The 15,976-nt window shown below is 40.0% G+C and overlaps 1 protein-coding gene across 1 annotated transcript in view; it reads right to left on the minus strand.

Moving 5' to 3' along the window:
* HS3ST5 (heparan sulfate-glucosamine 3-sulfotransferase 5) overlaps positions 1-15,976 on the minus strand; it is a 193,925-nt gene that overhangs the window by 3,805 nt on the left and 174,144 nt on the right. The window contains exon 3 of the mRNA XM_006157020.1: positions 1,621-1,759. Coding sequence (XP_006157082.1) covers positions 1,621-1,727 — 107 coding nt within the window. The 5' untranslated portion in view covers positions 1,728-1,759. The remainder of the gene's footprint in view (positions 1-1,620; positions 1,760-15,976) is intronic.

The following is a 15,976-nucleotide window of genomic DNA, read 5'->3' on the forward strand; positions in this document are numbered from 1 at the left end:
TTCCCTCTTCTTTCTACCTTCTGCGTTGGGAGAGCACAGCCTGTAGAGCAATTGCTTTTTGGACTCCCTAACTCAGGATGTTAAGATAGGAGAAACTATCATAATATTTCCCTCTTCCTAAGGTATAGATTCTGAACATGGACCCGAGACTAAAAAACATAAAACTTTAGGAGTAGAAGGGACAGCAGAAGTAACCTCAGCTCCTTCCTACAGCAGTGACATCATCACTAAAGGAATGGACTAAGTAAGCACGTGTCAATTTCAAAATTGGAAAAAGTCCACCATTAGAGACTACAAACTGGGAAGAAAATGAAAAGAATCATTAATTATTGTCCATACAGAATGGATTAATGGCCATTAGATCAATTAGTAAATAAATAAAAAGTAAATATTTCAATACAAAGTAACTTATTAGGAACTAATTAAGGGTATTGGGAAGAATTGACAGAAAAGTTGTGTTATGGACACAGGACAACAGAAACACCTTAAGTCTTTTATATAATAACTGAGTGATACTTTAGGAACCCACTTAAAGTCAATGATAAACTCTTGATTATACTTTTCCCAGAGGTAACAACCAGTGAGTGGGAAGTTTAATCAGGAATTTTGAATCGAAAAGCATCAAAGGGGTTTATCAGTCAAATTTCACACTGGCTGAAGATAAGGACTACTGCTCTATTATTTTTAAATATTTGAGTGAAAGATCTACATATTAGCTTAAATTGGGGGAGGAAAGAAAAAGCGAAAGGCAGATATTTTCATTTTAAAGTGTGGCTGTATTTCCATTGACAATGGGAATTAAATTCATGGATAATAGACTTAAATATTTCCAGTGTGAGAATCAATTTTAAAGGGCAAAGAGAAGAAGCCTCACATTTCAGAAATTAACTTCTACATCCTTGTCAATTGTACTGCATGTAGGACAGTCCAGAATCATTAAATGTGAAGCTAGCTGTTAGTGCTGGGACTTCTGCAGGTCCAGTACCTCTCAACTGTTTGTCTATTTAGAGCCAAACTCTAGCGCTGTAATTTCCTCTCCATGGATTTTCCATTGCTTTCTGGGCAATTAGTCTGAGCGACAGTCTCCTTGTCTAATATGTGCAGCTCCTGAAAACCAGGGCTAATTACCATAGTTAAAACTCCATGCTTGCAGCCATCTTTGCAGGGCAATGGATTGCAATCTTGAGCTCCTTTACAGGCGCATACATAATTTTACTGCTCCTAATAGCACATTAGTTGTCTACTCATAAATTTCAAAATACAGATACATAGATACATCATCACTGTTTTGCTATGGCTAGAGGTTAATTCCAGATGCACAGACCACATTGAGCTCTAGTAGATGACATTTTTAGTGTACACAGCTTTATCCCTTCTCTGAAATCAAGTGTCAATGCACACAGAATACAAATGGATCTTGACAGAACACCTTGGTTTGAGCAACTTGGATCTCTTTCTTTTAAAGGCTCAATAAATCAAAATCAATATTGCAGAAAAGCACATTTCTTGGGAATTCTGAGAAAGGAAAACAAATGGATGGGCTTAAAATTATGTCCTAAGGAAGTTTAAATCAAGAGACACTTAAAGTCAATGGGCATAAGCATGTGTTTAATTACCCACCTATCCAAGCTCCCAACTCTGGCGACTAGATATAGGAGACTCCCAACGGCAAGACTTCCCAGCACCAGGAGCTTCTGTCTCAGCCACGCCTGCTGTTTGAATAGCATGGCCCTCCATCAACCTTCAGGACTGCTGCAGCCTGAGAGAGGGGACAGAAGGCACTCGTCAGTAGATGTCATTTATAGGCTCTGTTGATTGTTATGAAGCCAACCAGAGGTGAGGAGACAGGAGATTGAGTGAGGCTGCATGAAAAACAGATTCCATGCCAGCCTTGAAAATTTTCATTGGTGTATCAGGCATTAAGCATAACTTAACTTCTTTTCCTGCCCCATGTTATAAGATCAAAGCCAAATCCAGAGAGGAATGAATAACTAGACAGTATTTGCTACATAATTGTTAGGTATATAGGTTTTTAAAATATATATATATATGTGTGTATATGTGTGTGTGTGTGTGTGTGTGTGTGTGTGTGTGTATTTTGTTTTTAAAATCACCCAAAGAATACTGATCAAGTGAGCAACTGGAGGAAACTGATAACAGAGTAAGCATTGAAGTCTCGGTCCAGCAGGTTACCACTTTAAGCATAACCATGACACAGTTTACTTACATGTTTTTCACTTATTTTTGTTTTTGTTTTTGTTTATTTGTTTAGATACGAATGGAGAAAGAAGGTGAGATGCAAAGTGATTTCTTTACTTACCAAGGTTATCTGTGGCTATCAGGACCTCCCATGTTCTATGTTTGAGGACAGTGGCTCTGAGAAAACTGGTATTTCCCTTCCTGTCCTCTGCTCAATCCTGGATTCTGAAAACATGCTCAGACTAGATGTCCCTGGTCTTTGACCTCTCCTGACTCTCCATGAAGTTAAACAGGTTTGGTGATATTGGTCTCACTCATATCACAAAAGAAGCTTACCTAGAAGCTTTGTTCTCTTATAGTTGAAATAAGGCCAGCTGAGGAGTGTAGGGCTTTACTAGTGCTGTTATTAAATTTTTTGGGGAAAAAAATGCAAGCTTCCAATTCTATCTTTCTTATTAAAAATAAATCCAATCTCCCTTTCAAGATAAGACTGTTTGCTTCTTATTGAAACTCAAAATAATAACCCAAGAAGAAGGAAGCTAGTAGTCATAAACTATTTTGCTGCAATGGTATCTCCATATTTGCTATGTGAAGATTTTCTTTGTGTAAAGGGATACAATAGGCTTGACTGATCTATTTTTTTATTCATCAAGAAATTAGTGTGCACTTATAGCATTTTTAATTGTTATATGATTTATGGAAAATTTAAAAAAAAAAAAAAGATCCTGAAAGGATTTTGACCTTCGGAAACATGACAATGTGATTAGGGAATCAAGAAACAACCACATGCAACCCAATTTATGGTAATGTATGAATCAGTGTTGGGGAAAGAGAATTAAGGAAAAGGTCTGAGGATGTGGGCTCCATGCAGTTGCTTCTTTTTAGTGGTTTCTTTAGTGAATTGGTGAGGAGCCTGTAGGAGTGTGTCCCCTGAAAGAGGGGAGTCATCCCACATGCAGTGGACAAATATTCTTGGAACATGCCCTAGGGTCTAAATTCTATGTTGGGTCACAGAATGGAACATAGTGGCTAACTAAAGAGATCTCATTCCTGCCCCATGACAGTCAATGGTCTACTGACAATAACAGACCCTGAGCTAGAAAATCCATCATAGAATTAATATACACTTACCAACTGTAATTAATGTGACCCAGGAAACTATATATAGAATTAATATAAACTTACAAACAGCACTAAATGTGACAAAGGAAGATTATAGTATCCAGTGATAAAGAGTAATAGGAGGAACCTACTGTTACTGGGTCCTCCTTGAGGAACTGATACTTCGGTTGACACCAAGGTTGGAGGAGCAAGGAGGCAAGCGTGGGGCAAATGGAGTTTAGGCCAAAGAACCAGAATGTACCAAGGGACTGAGGAGGGAAAATGCTTGGCTAGTTTGAGAAGTGAAGGGAGGCAGATGGGACTGGCACAAGGTTCTGGAGGAGAGAGAAGAGACTTAAGAGGGAGAGCAGAGAGCCACAAGAAAGAAGAGTGAGCCCATGGTTTGACTTAGTAGGACTTGCCTTGTGTGTGGGTGAAATGGGGAAGAAACAGGGGAGAGGAGGTGAGGCTTACTATGTGGCAAGGACATTGTGATATTTCAGGAAGTTCTTAGAAAAACCCTACAAAAGAGATGGGAGTTATTTCCATTTTGTAGACAGATAACACGAAGCTCACAATTTTCTTTGCCTTGTCTGGGATCACACAAGTGGCAGATAACACGAAGGCAAAGGCAGGAACCTATGCAATGTGATTCAGAGCTTCACCGAATGAATTAGTCCCTCATCTCCAAGCTGATGTCCGAAGCCCTCAGCTAGAGTCACATTCCTTATTTTTAGAGATTTTTGCTATAGAGCAAATGTAGTTGCTGGAGAGACAGAGAGAGATAGAGAAGGTGAGAAATCACCCCCAGGGGGATTTGCTACACTGAAATCCCTTCTCTTTTCTCCTCTTGAGATTTTGGGCACGTACGCACATGTACCTGGTTTGAGTTTTCAAGCTGCCAGGTCCAAGACTAGAACCACGATTGGTCAGGTGGGGGTTCAGTGCCTTAACCACTACGTCACCTGCTGGCCCCATAGAACCACATTCCTTTAACATGGGACTTTGATCTCTGTTGAAATGCACATACCACAGCAAGATGTAGAATGGAGTGGCAGAGAGAAAATTGTATTCAAGTTCCCCACTTAAAGTCTATCCTTAGTAATTCTGTAATCTTGATGTAAGGTTCTCTGGGGCTTTCTTTCCTTTTCTATAAGATGGAGACATCTCTGACCTACCTATTCCATAGTGTTGTAGTATGAACAACAGAAAATGTCTACAAGTGAAATCACCGTACAAACGTTTATTAGCTTACTTGTCAGACTACTGTAAAGGACGTGTGAGTGACTTTAACATGCATTCGCAGATGAATAGTGGGAGAGAATAAAGTTCCATGCCTGAGGAGGGGCAGCTGCAAATGGGAGACAGGAATAAAGAAGGTAAAATGTGCTTGCCCCTTGGCCTTCATGAAGTTCTCAGTCACATACAGAGGACCAACTCAGAGGGAGGTGGGGCAAGTTATCTGGCCCCTTCTGCTGTTACCATCATCACACACCAATAAGCCAAACCCTCTGGTTGACTCAGAAGTACTAGAAAGCAAACTGAAAAGTGCTGAGCCTGGAATCTGTCTCCTTTGCTACATAAGCCAGTTCTTCTCTACGGCAAGTTTACAGAACCTTTAGAAAACATGCACCACCCTCAGAGATCCCAGTTCGATGGGTCTGCATTAAGGTTGCTTTTAGAAAACCAGAAGAGGGGCCAGCAGGTGGTATGGTGGTTAAGGCACTGGACTCCCATAGTCTGTCTGTCTGTCTGTCTCTCTCTTATAAGCACAATCCCCCTAGGACAAAAAACTTAAATGAAAAAAGGAACAGAAGAAAGTTACAAAGCTTAATAACATTTTCTACCATCTTTTTTTCTCTTTGGTCATCAAGGTTGCTAAACTATTTCTTAATTTCTTCATGCCTCATCCTGTCCAGGCCCTTAGAAAATCCCTTATTTTTTTTTCCTTTTTTTTGGAGAGATTTTTGCTATAGGGCGCGTGTGCTCGCCAGACAGACAGAGAGAGACATAGAGACAGAAAGCAAGAAATCACCCCCCAGGGGGTATGGTCACGCCACAATCCCTTCTCCTCCATTCTCCTCTCGGGATCTTGGGCACGCACGCACATGCACCTGGTGTGAGTTTTAAGCCACTGCGTCCAGGACGCGAACCAAGGTAGACTACGTGGGAGTCCAGCGACATAGCCATTACGCTAACTGCTGGTTCCCAGAAAATCCCTTATTCCTTAACATGTCTGTATGTTATCTATTCATTTCCTATGGCTCTGTGGAGTCTGATTAATCTTCCTAATATATTTTGTATTTTGCTCTTCATTCATTTTAGGTTATTTACTGAATCAAATCTAATCTCCTCCTTCTGAGGCTCCACATGGGAAGTCAGCATCTTTCCCTCTTATTAGTTGCCCACACAAGCCTCTATGCCTCTTAGGTCAGCCTCTGTACTGCTTGCCATATGCCTTCATGCTCATCTGTATGCTTTCATGAGTGTCCTCACTAGCCTGGAATGCCTTTCCTATGCCCTCTGTTTCAATACTCCCAGATCCTACTGATACCTATACCTTCCTATAGAAGGTAGATGTGGAATTTGAGGGGGAAAATTACAATACACTTCCCCTGGTGGGTAGAAACGGGTCATGTATATTGGGTAGATAATGATAGGACCAAAGAAAAATAGCTTGGCTTGGGAAGAAAACCTGGGAGATGTTTGAGTGTGGTGAGTGTGAGTGTGACCTCATGGTTAAACGTTCCTCAAGGTTAGCAGGTAGGGAAAAGAAGGAAGAAGTGGCAGAGAATATGCAAGCTGCAGAGAAAGCAGTCCAAAGGTTAGGAGACTCAATGAGACTTGCAGCTTTCTACTGCACATGTCGTTTGCTGTACATTGTATACGTTAGGCTATTAAACCCAGTTACCTAGGCAGTTGCTATATTTTTCTATTGCCACTGAGGATTTTTCCAGTTCTCAAAGGCCCCAATAGCCAACCTATAGATTGTCCCTGTATGATAAGCCCAGTTACTACTCTAGAGGTTTTGCTCTGTAGGACAAGTAGCTACATAGCTCTAGTCCAGCTTCCCTGGGTCTGTAAAACCTTACTTATGTCCATTGGGTCTTCTCTCTTCAGGAGATCTAATCTGTCCAGTTTGATTTATTATTTTTATTTATTTATTTATTTTAATAGACTGTCCTTGTTCCTCACACTGCCTCCTCTTCTCTAGTCATGGCAGGCTGGTTGCACTCTCGAATGCACCTTCGTGTCTACTGTGATACACAGGGGAACTAAAATATTATTTCAGATCTCAACTAATAGGAGTGAGTTGTTCATGGTGACATGCAAAGACCACTGGACTGGGGGGGGAGGGGTCACAAGAACTTGAGTCACTTGGTTTAGCTCTGTGACAGAAACTTACTGACCTTTGTTTTCCTTGGTTGTAAAATGAATAACAATGATGTCTCATTGTGTTGTGACATGAACATTGAGTAGGACAGTTTAGGATAGAAATTTGCAAACATTTGGGTACTTTATAAAAATGAAGCTTGCTTAATATCTTCAGGAGTCTGGTAATTCTCCCAATGCATTTTAAATAGGAAACGAAAAAAAAAGACAGTTCTTATTAATAGTATAATTAGACTGTGAAAAATGTAAGTTCAATTTTAAGTATAAATAATTCCTAAAGGAAACTCCCGTTAAACACTAAAATACTAACACTATATGTTCTGTTCATAGCAAGGTAGAAGACGTGTTTGCCCATGCATGCAGAGTCAATACTTCTCTTGGGGCATTTGCGCGTAAACACACACACATGCACACGCACACACATGCACACAGTCAATACATCTCTCATCTCCTGGAATTTTTGCAATGCAAGGAAGCCATGCACAGAGTTTCTAATGAGGCTCTCCAGGAGACAGGACATGAAATTTCTTTCCGTTTTGTAGCCATTCTCAGAGTATGTGCTAAAAGACAGTATCATAGCAGCCCTGAATAAGCCTTCCTCAGGGAAAAACCAAAGATACGTGGTTAATTTAACATACAAGGTGCCTTTGTGTTTTCTATAACATCATGAAGTGCCTGAGAGTCTGCCAGGATGGTTTGTTAAAAGTGGGTGGGTGGGTGTTGCTTTTTGCATAGAAATAAGACACAAAGAGAAGCCACATCATTCAGTCTTCATGGACTGCTATTAAACTGGGTAGAAAGTTAACTGATTTGTCAACCTCAAAGTCCCTTCCCTTTAGCTATGCCAACTTTAATAGACATTTTAATACTCTCTCATCAGAGTAGTCATACTGGTAATAGGCAATTTATATAAAATTAAAGTTTTTCAAAGTTTATTTCTTTTTATATTAAAAAATGCTTAAAGAGCTACAATTACATTTTAAGTTTTCCCTTATCTCCAATTTTTAATCTCTTAGCATCTTTGATTTTGTGTGCAAGAACAGAACAATTATAGTTTCTTCCAACTACTGAAGTTTTAATAGACACAATATCTCAACCTAACAAAGCAGTGTATCTAAATAATAGAGTACGTGGCTAGAAACAACAAACTGTAGAAACATCTGGCTATTTCTCTAAAGCAGCACTAAGCAAAGAAAGAAATGATTCCCTAGCTGAAACAAAGAAATAAGGCAATTTAAAAATAATAATAATAAAGATATGTTCAAGTGCTGCTCAAAGGCTTGTAGACATGGTTACCATGAGCCCCTGGTACCAGTAAAAACAAGAATAGGAACAACAGCGGCAAAGTTCATTAAAAACGACTGAACTTACAGCGTAGAATTACTCCAAGGAAATCATAACCCTCTTTTGAGTATTAGGTCATTTATCCTGGGCAACAGCCTTATGGGGTGGTCAGGAACTACATTTATTGGACACTAGGCCCTCTGTTATTTTCTTTCATGTTTATTATCTTGTGTAATACAACAGACCAGTGAAGCATCATCTATTTTATTTTTTCTGATGGAAACCGAGAAGCAGAGAGATGAGCAGAGTATTTACTCAAGGACATGTGGCTGAGAAATGCAGAAGGAGGATTTAAGTGCATGATTCCCTGGGGCCATGGCCCCAAGACCATGGCCCCTTGATTGCAACATACTCATAGGGCTTTGCATGCCCACCTGGGAGACTATGAATAAATACTTGTTCACTGATAGATGAGAGCAGACTAAAGCCACTTCATTCTACCCAAAGTACCTGCCATTGAGGTAGAGGATGAGAAGGTGAAAAGACTAAATTAAAAAAAGGTAAAAATTTCCATGGAAGGGCAGGTAAAAGGAACCATTTGGGTGGTTTGAATATGATGAAAGGTGGGAGAAAAATGCATATTAATCAGTAATGATAATTTTAAAAAGAGTTTATTATTTAATTTTGTTATTATTATTTTTACTTTGACCTGAGACACACACACACACACACACACAGAAAGGGAGAGAGAGAGAAAGCCACCAGGTCTGGGACTCAAACTGTGGTTGGCCATGGGGAGTCCAGTGCTTTAACCACCATGCCACTTGGTGGCCCCTAACCAGGAATGATATTAATAGTGATAATGAAAGGTAATGTTTTCATAGTTTACAAAGTTTTTTCATACTTACCATACCATTTATAATTAAAACTGACCTGAATAGGTACCTCATTTGTTTTTCCCATAATTCCAGAAATAACTTTGCATTTGAAAGACATCATAGTAGATGATCTAAACAACATTGGGTCTGATTGTCACTGGTCACTGACTCAGATTCTTACGTTAAATCTGTTTAACGCCTTGTCATTATCACCCCATCACCACCTTCAATATCTCCGATAATGGCTCCCCATCTGCCCCTGGGGTTGCCCAAGTCAGAAACCTGGGAATCTATCATTCTTGGCTTCCTCTCCACCATGTCCCATCAGCTGGTAAGGTTTACCTCCAGTGCTGTTAGAATCCACCTACTTTTTTGCAACCATTTCTGACTACCTTTGTTCAGGACACTGGTTCTCTGAGATGAACTGTTATGGGCTCCTAAATGGTCTCCCCATTATTTTGCTTATGCCCTAATTTATTCTCCCTATGGATGCCAGAGTGTTCTTTCCTAATAGAAGTTTGATCTTCTTGCCTCCATGTTGAATACCCTTTAATGGGTCCCTATCATCTATAAGGTTTTAAAAGCCTTTTATTCCTTTCTGTTGTGATTTTACATAACCTCTAATATCTACACACTCAAACTTCAATGCACAGAACAATTTGCAGTTCTTCTGAACAAGTCATGGTCAGTTTTGCTTTACAGTTTCCCTTTGTCAGTTTACATGACCTAAAAACCCTAACTCTGTGCCTCATTTATCAGGTGTGTAAAATGGGGTAGCAATAGCCCACTCCACAGCACTGCTGTGATGATAATTTGTGCATGGATCACTGGCACACAGTAATACACAAGAGATGCTAGTCCCACCTACTCAAGTTTCCTTTCCTCTCCTTGTAAGCTATGGTTTAACTCCTGTCTTACTGATCTTAGGTTCTCATCTTAGGTTCTTTGGGAAGGTCTTTCTCAATCGGCTCAGGCTGGCTTAGATGTTCCTCCAGGGTGTCATCACCGCATCCTCTGTGGAATTCTATCGAAATCAAATGGTAATCTTCAGCTTACTTGTGTGCCCCTCTAACTAGGCTGTAGTCTCTGTGAGATAAAGGAGTATGTCTTGTTCATTATTGAATTATCACCTGCATTTAAGGTCACAGATGCTCAGTACATAATTGCTGAATAATTGACTCAGATGGAATGAACATTGAATATCCTTATGGCTATGGCATCTGGACACCACATCTCTTTAATCAGATGGCAGTACTTTGTCACTGTACAATAATTAGCCGATTTACCAAACACTGTATCTGTGTAAGTGACCTCATATTCCCCACCTTTTTATTTTTTAAAAAATTGAATAGTTAAGGCCAGCAGGTGGCATGGTGGCTGAGATGCTGGACTTTCCCTCTCTCTCTCTGGCGAGCTCACATGCCCTATAGCAGATGAACAATAATAGTAATAATAATAAATTAAATCAATCTTAAACATTAAATAATTATATATCCTTAATTTGAATTTATTACTTGTTAATGTTTTGCCATATTCACTTTATATAAACATTTTTTAAAAAGAATTATTTATTTAATTTTATTTATTATTATTTTTTTTATTTGACCAGAGAGACACAGAGAGAGACAGAGAGGGCAAGTGAGAAAGCAAGCCACCAGGTCTAGGACTTAAACTGTGGTCGGCCATGGGGGAGTTGAAAGCTTTAACCATATACTACCTGCCAGTCCCTAAATAAACATATTTTTACTGAACTATTTGAAAAATAAGTGGTAAATGTCAACTTTGTAGAATGTTAGGAGATCTCCACCTGATAGTCACAGAGCCCTTTATAATGAAATAAAATAAAAATAACATATATTAAAAACTGAGTATTTCCTAATTGTTTTACTATTCCCTATACTCTCAGTCTTATTTAAGTCTATCACATCTGTACAGTGGAGATACTACACATTGCTTCCCAGTTCCATAGTCAGTGAGTTCATCCTCGTAACTTAAAATTCCACATTCTGTCAATTCATGTGGGTAACTTAAAATGGATCATGGAGGGAGGATTTATGCAACAGAAATTGACAACTGCAGGGGCCGGCAGGTGGTGTGGTGGTTAGAGGCTGTGGGCTCCCACATGACACCATGGTTTAACTCCTGGACCTGGTGGCTTGCTTTCTCACTTTCCTCTCTCTCACTCTGTCCCTCTCTGGTCAAATTAAATAAGTAATAAGTAAAGCTAAATAAAATAATAAATAAATAAAACTATCTATTAAAGAATTGACACATGCTACAAACCATCTTCCTCCCTTTGAGCTGAATGTTAAGTATTTACCAGCACATGGTGCTTACGACACATCGATATTGCTTTTGTACATTCATCAATGAATACCCACCAAGTGGGCAGTGTGGTCTTTCCAAATACTGACCAAGTAGGCCGTGTGGTACTGGGTGCTCTTGAGGAAAACAGGAGTGGGCCTACTTCTCACTTTCCCATCTTTTTTTAGCCTCCTTTTCCATTCTCCTTCCTTTTTACGGTGGCCTGTTTTTATTTTGGAGGCCTCGATGGGTGGGTTTTCTATTTTCATTTCTGTGTGTTCATGCCTTTTTCTCCAGCTTTTCTGCCTCTTTTTACTTTCTCCCAACACCTTGCCACTAACTGTATTCTCTAACTAAAAGAACTGGAAAAGAATGCAGAGCTATTATTATGAAGTAACTTGATAGCAGAAGAAAAGCACAGCTAAATATTTTAGAAATTGTTATAAATATTTAATAAACCTATAAAATAATTCATAATTAGTTTGTATGCAAAATGATACTGAAAGTCTTTCATCCTTAGACAAACTAACATTTTCTTTTTTTTTTTTTTGGAGAGGTTTTCACTATAGGGCGTGTGCGCTCGCCAGACAGACAAAGAGAGACAGAGACAGAAAGCGAGAAATCACCCCCCCAGGGGGGATGGTCATGCCGCAATCCCTTCTCCTCTATTCTCCTCTCGGGATCTTGGGCATGCACACACACACGCCCGGTGTGAGTTTTAAGCCACCGGGTCCGGGACGCGAACCGTGGTCGACTACATGGGAGTCCAGTGACATAGTCATTACACTAACTGCTGGTTCCTGAACTAACATTTTCTTAAACTACAGAATTAAAGTGAGTATTATTAATATACTTCAAAATTTCTCTTTTTTTAATTTGTGGAGATACTTTTCTCTTCTGAATCTCAGATGTTCCTTTCATGCCCAGAAGAGCTCTATTAATGTTGTCACTGAGATAACGGTCTATGGTACCAGCCATCAACAGTTATTTAACAAGTGCCTGCTACGTGAAAGGCACTGCAGACACCGGAGATAATATGGAGAACTTAGGATACATTTCCCATCTTAGTGCTTTTATACTTTTCTTACTCTGGTAGTTTTCTAATGTTCAAGGTCAATTCTTGCTATAAGTGTAAGAAAACCACATCTTCTATTACACAGAATCCAGATCCTGCAAGATGGACAGTGAAGGGAGAATCCCCTCAGGGATAGGGTTTGCTGGACCTCAGAGTTTCACTTCCAAGCCCTAAGATCCACATTAGCCTTCGAGAGTCTTTTCCTCCTACCCAAGTAGCCACAATCAAACCACTCCTCTCTTTCAGCAAGACTCTTTTCTTAATACCATGGCAAAGTGAAGGCTTCAGTGGGTCATGCTGAGACCAGATGTCTCCAAAGTAACTCCTTGTTGCCAGATATAGACTGGTGATATGTACAAAGGGCCTCTGTGCTCAGAAGGCTCCTATACTTGGTTTAATGCTTTGCTGTTACTGTCTTGAAATTCTTAATAATTTTTGAACAAGAGGCTCTGCATTTTTTTTCCTGGGTCCTACAAATTATGTACATGGTCCTGCAGAGAGTTCTCCCAACCTGCAGAGAATAGATTACTTGTGTATGAACTGTAGCTCTTCACAGTGGTACCCCCTTCCTTTCACAGGTATTTGATTGCTAAGAAAAGACAGTTATTGTCTTAACTTCATCACACAGGAACACAACAGTTGACATCTTTCTACAGAGCTAGGAATTCCATTTCCCTTTATTTCTCCGTTTCAGTTATGTGAACCTCCCTGTAACTCATCTCTTGCTCAGGTATCCAGCACTGGGAATAGTATCTTCAGGAGCATGGTAACTTTGCGCAAAGCCTTAGAGTCCAAGTATAATAACCATAGCAGAATGTTAGCCACACAAGGTTAGTAATGTGAGACATACACGTTCAGTAGCAGCAGGAGTTGCATTATAACAGGTTAGAGGGGAGAAATCCTGTGAGGTGAAAAGGGTGTCATCTGTGGGACCAGCAGTTAGCGTAATGGCTATGTCACTGGACTCCCATGTAGCAGACTGCAGTTTGAGTCCCGGACCCCGTGGCTTAAACTCACACCGGGCGCGTGTGCGTGTGTGCCCAAGATCCCGAGGGGAGAATGGAGGAGAAAGGATTGCAGTGTGACCATCCCCCTTGGGGGGGGTGATTTCTCACTTTCTGTCTCTTTGGCTCTCTTTGTCTGTCTGGCGAGCAGACGTGCCCTATAGCAAAAACCTCTCTCTCAAAAAAAAAAAAAAAAAAAAAAAAGGGTGTCATCTGTCCCCTAGAGAAGAATACACAGAGACCCAGACTTCCCTTCAAGAGAAAACAAAGCAGGAAGCTCAAGGTATGGTACTCATAAGCTATGTGACTTTGGCTTAATCACTTAATCTCCCAATCACCTATTTTTTTCACCCAAGAATCAAAGGCCTAGGATGGGATGAGGCTGACCACCTCTTTGAAGTCAGAAGTTCCCTTATTCAAATGGATTCTTCCTGATCAGCCCCAAATGAATATTCCCCTAATGAGAGATTAATGCATAAGGAAGTAAAGACAACTGCAGAGGGGAAATTTGGACCACGGGTAAATTTTAATTTTTAGTATCTTATTTTCCTCCAATTTTAAATAGTCTGACATCTTTATGTATGGCTATACCACAGCATGCTGCCTATTACTGTGAAAAAAAAAAACAATCCTCTTATCCTAAGACATGAAATTTCTTTGAAAAAATTCCAACACTTGAGAAAGAGTCTACTGATTAGCTTTTGATTTGCCCTGCTGCCAGGAAGCCCATAGGAATCACATTTTGAAAAAATTCACCAAGGGCAGATGAGCAAAATTGTCATAAAGAATTCACTTTTCTTCTGTTAACAATGATCACATAAGAAAGTTGTAATGAGAGAGAAACCAACGAGAGCAGCCCAAGAACCGAGCATGGAAAGCCGTATTGTGCATGCATCAAGTCCAGTGTGAGACAGGAGGACAGGTTAAGAGAAAAATGGACGCCATTTATTAACAGATTAAGCAGAAAATGTACCAGTCAGGATGCTCGTAATTACTCTATCAAACAGTTAAGGAAGCTACTTAGCTCTTTGTTTCTCCAGTTAACCATGAAGGGCCAATGTCAAAAATGAAAAGGAAAAAGGTTGATGAATTATACAGAACTGCAGAGTTGAATACCATTCTGTATTTTCCCTCCTGGGAATATTGCCGGAGCAGCTTTGAGCAAATCCCAAATTTTCAAACGGGTTCTCCATTTCTTTCCTCCCTATAGCTTTTGATATTATGCATACATTATTTATCACAGCTGCTATTATTGCACCAGCTTTAGTCCTCTGGCATTCTGTCTGTAGGAGGATACTCATTTTGCATTTGTAATTACCAAACTTAAAAGGAGTCAGTTAATTCTGCTTATGTTCAGGGATCTCATTGAGTGAGAATGATGTCTTAAGGATACAGATAGCTATAACATGAAGGGAGCTGAATTTCATTTGGCCTAGAATCCCAATTACTCTTCATCTCCATATCTTTAGTATATGTAACTAATGTTTACAGAAGTGTGTTCCCCACTTTGCAAAATCTCAAAGTGAATGGACTTGTTCTAATGCCTACCAAGACTTTGAGAATCACTACAAGAAAAACGCCTTGTGGTAAAAGTTCCAGGACATGCGATCATGTCCACATGAGTGTCCACAGGGACTCGGGGATTTGCATAGTCCTGAGATTGTTCAATGGATTACCTCCATCAGGACTGAATCAGGAATTAGGCTTGAAGTCACCATTGCAGATGCTTAACTAAGTCAACTATTTTAATAAACTGATTACTGGTTGAAAAAAGGCAAAGGATTTTGTTATTGTAATAATGTTACTAATCATTTGACCTTAAGATCATTCAGATCTGCCTGATCTAATCAATATATATTTATATCTATTTCCTAGCTGGAATCAGAAGTAGTTAGAGATAGTCCAAGCAAAAGAAGGACTAACATACCATTTTCCTAACTTGATACAAAGATTTGGAGAGTGGCCGACCCTTGATGAGACCAGCAGTTGGTGTAATGGCTATGTCCCTGGACTCCCATGTAGTTGACCGTGGTTAGAGTCCTGGACCTGGTGACTTAAATTAACACCGGGCGAATGTGCATGTGTGCCCAAGATCCTGAGAGGAGAATGGAGGAGAAGGGATTGTGGCGTGGCCATCCCTCCTGGGGGGTGATTTCTTGTTTTCTGTCTCTCTGTCTCTCTTTCTCTCTTTCTAGCGAGTACACACACCCTATAGCAAAAATCTCTTAGAAGAAAGAAAGAAGAAAGAAAGAAAGGAGAGTAACCCTTGACTAACAGCCAGAAAAAAACTGGAACCTTGTTCCTATGACAAATCTAGAATCTGCCAATTATGAAAATGAACTCAAAAAGCAGTTTCTTCCCCAGAGTCTCCAGAAAAGAGCCCAGTCCTGTGGATAGTTTGATTCCAGCCATGTGAGATCCCCAGCAGAGAGTCTAGTTGAACCTGCCTGGATCTCTGACTTAAAGAACTATGAGTTAATATGTGGGCATTGTTTAAGTTGCTATATTTCCAATAATTTGTTATGTCCAATAGAAAGCGAACAGAAACCTATTTTTCCATCTTCTGTAGCTTCAAAAGAAAATTGGGACCAGCAGTTAGCGTAATGGCTATGTCGCTGGACTCCCACGTAGTCGACCGCAGTTCACGTCCCGGACCCGGTAGCTTAAAACTCACGCCGGGCATGTGTGCATGCCTGCCCAAGATCCCAAGAGGAGAATGGAGGAGAAGGGATTGCGGT

Source organism: Tupaia chinensis, unplaced genomic scaffold (genome assembly GCF_000334495.1).
Source record: "Tupaia chinensis unplaced genomic scaffold, TupChi_1.0 Scaffold000527_1, whole genome shotgun sequence".
In the NCBI taxonomy this organism is placed as follows: Eukaryota; Metazoa; Chordata; class Mammalia; order Scandentia; family Tupaiidae; genus Tupaia; species Tupaia belangeri.